The following is a 2,522-nucleotide window of genomic DNA, read 5'->3' as shown; positions in this document are numbered from 1 at the left end:
TAATCTAGTTTAGGTTGGAGGTTTAGAATCTTCTGTCGTCTTCAGTCGGCAGAAAATATTTAACTGATTAAAAACGTCTACTTCTTGTTTTTCCATATCTTTTTTTTATTCATTTTGCTGAATGAAATGGTAAATAGGCGTATTTTATATTTTTAAAATTCTCACTTTTTGGTAGCATTTATTTGTTCTTCCGAATTGGATATTTCTTTAATTAATGATTTAATTTTCTGGCTGTAGTCGTTGTTTTAAGCAGAGTTAAACTTCCAGTATGTGTGTGAGTGGACATTGATCTGCAGTAAGATGATCTGTTAGAGGTGCAGCAGAGATATCAGAGCTAATATTATATAATAGTAAATGATCAGCAATCAGCCAGTGATCAGTTCTGGATTTAAAGTTATGCTTCGGACTAAACCAGAATTATTTAAATAATCCTGGATTTAAATGTCTCCAAGTATCAACCAAGTTATGTTTTTCATAAAAGTTTGTGAATGTGGTGTTTGGGTGAGAATCTACTAGGATATTTATCTAAAAAATCTAAAAAACTAAAAAAATGAACTTGGTTTAGATCAACATCAATTATGACGCTATCCGTTGAGTGTGTTAATCTGAGATTATCTAAATGTGAGCCAATTTGATGAGGTAGGTTTCTGTTTTCTCTGCGGACGTTGTATCATAAATGTTGAATAATTGAATTTTAGAGCATCAATGTTAATAAGAACGATCCAGTTACCATACTCATCTGCTATATGGGACACAATCTGACCTTTAAAGTTATTTAGGAGGATGGCGACACCTGCTGATCTTGGAGTACCATCGCTAATCTAAGCTTCATCTCCCCACTGTTTGGACATCATCATCCTTAGAATGTGTTTCCTGCACAAAAATTATATTTGTCTTCTTCCCTTTACATAATAAAAAAATACTTTTTCTCTTTATGTCTCTTAAACTGTGCATTTATAGATAATAGAAGAATATTGGTCTTTAAACTGAACATAGAGCAAAAACAATCAACAACCCTAGATTGCTGAGATTAGAACAGTAACGGTTTCCTTTTAGGAAGATATAATAGTAGCAAAACCTTGAAAATACTTTTTCACTCAGAATCAACTTATTTTGGGGATTCTAACCCCTGGACGGTTGTGTCTCTGGTGAGACTCTTTGTCCATTAATGAAGGCATGGGGGCCCAGGAGCACCGTCTTTAGTCCTGCTTTCCTTGCTTGCTCCACTTTGGGCCACACAGGACGTCTGTGCCTCCCTGTCCTCCTTGGTGAGATCTTCTGCCAGGCGGATGTTCAGCTCTTTGCAGACAGGATGAAGGTTGGTGATCCTCCAGAGCTCGTCCCTGAAGTGGCATCCTGTGAACTGCAGGATGATCTGACGAGGCCGGTTGGTGTTTGGTCCCAGTCGGTGCACAGAACCCAGGATGAAATCCATCTTCTCCCTCCAGTGCAGCGCCATCTTTCTGATGACATCAGAGATGACTTCTCTTTTGTTTTCATCTTTTTCTTCCTACAACACCTACAGATAAGAATTCAAATGCTAAAGTTACATTTGAATATATTAAGATCATAGATAGATAGATAGATAGATAGATAGATAGATAGATAGATAGATAGATAGATAGATAGATAGATAGATAGAATTTTTGAGTCGAAAAAAGTTTAATTTCAAATGGTTATATAGAGAGTAATATTTTCAACTTCTTATTAAACACGTCGAAAGACATCAAAGATAAGTTGTAAAGCTTCTTTATTGAAAACTTAAACATTATGATATGAGAAGCTTAATAAATAAATATAAAATATAAAGTAGGTTTTATTACAAAAACAGACTTTGCTTCATATTTAATTTATTTTAAAGGGAACAGAAGAGGAAGTGGTGTAGAGCTTTACTGCTCTGTCATTGGACGATATCCAGGAAGTGGGAGGAGTTTGTAAGAAGCAGGATGTCTCGTCTGTATGTATTGTTGCTGGGAAACGTTGAAAAAAACGTTGCGGCTTTTGCTGAAAAACTGATGTTCTGGACATTAAGCTCTATCTCTACATCTGTTTGCATCTAGTGTGTTTATTTCTACCCTGCAGGAGCGGTGAGTTCATGTTCTATTGAGCAGACATGGAAGCTAACAGTGAGCTAACAGGGCTAACCCTCTGCTCTTCATCAATGCAGGGTTAAAATGCTGCCAGTAGCTTCTAAATGGAGGAATAATTCACTGTTGGCAGTGATGGGGCCGCCTGTTGACTAATTAATTAATAAAGAAAATTAATTCAGCAGAGAAGCATTCAGAGCTAAAAGTCTCCTTTCAGACTCTGAACATAGATTCTAGTAAAGGTGGAATAAATATTAATAAATGTTCTGGTCAGACGCTGCTTCTAATGGGTGATATAATTCAGCCAAAATAAAGAAGTTCCATTTCATCAACCTGCTTCATTCTACCTCTATAGTTCTGCTGCTATAGGCTTAGACTGCTGGAGGACATAGGGACCCCTTTTTCATCATTCTGCTTCATTCTATCTCTATTCTC

General features: G+C 36.4%; 1 protein-coding gene across 1 annotated transcript in view; it reads right to left on the bottom strand.

Annotated features, from left to right (window-relative positions):
* Positions 1-1,459, bottom strand: part of LOC107102212 (tripartite motif-containing protein 16-like) — a 26,693-nt gene extending 25,234 nt beyond the window's left edge. The window contains exon 1 of the mRNA XM_015401422.1: positions 1,195-1,459. Within this exon, the coding sequence (XP_015256908.1) occupies positions 1,195-1,459 (265 nt within the window). The remainder of the gene's footprint in view (positions 1-1,194) is intronic.
* Positions 1,460-2,522: the final 1,063 nt, after the last annotated feature.

The sequence above is a fragment of the Cyprinodon variegatus genome, unplaced genomic scaffold (assembly GCF_000732505.1).
Source record: "Cyprinodon variegatus isolate N-32 unplaced genomic scaffold, C_variegatus-1.0 Scaffold1218, whole genome shotgun sequence".
Taxonomy (NCBI): Eukaryota; Metazoa; Chordata; class Actinopteri; order Cyprinodontiformes; family Cyprinodontidae; genus Cyprinodon; species Cyprinodon variegatus.
The sequence above is the reverse complement of the archived record's forward strand: the minus strand, read 5'-3'. Positions and strand labels throughout refer to the sequence as shown.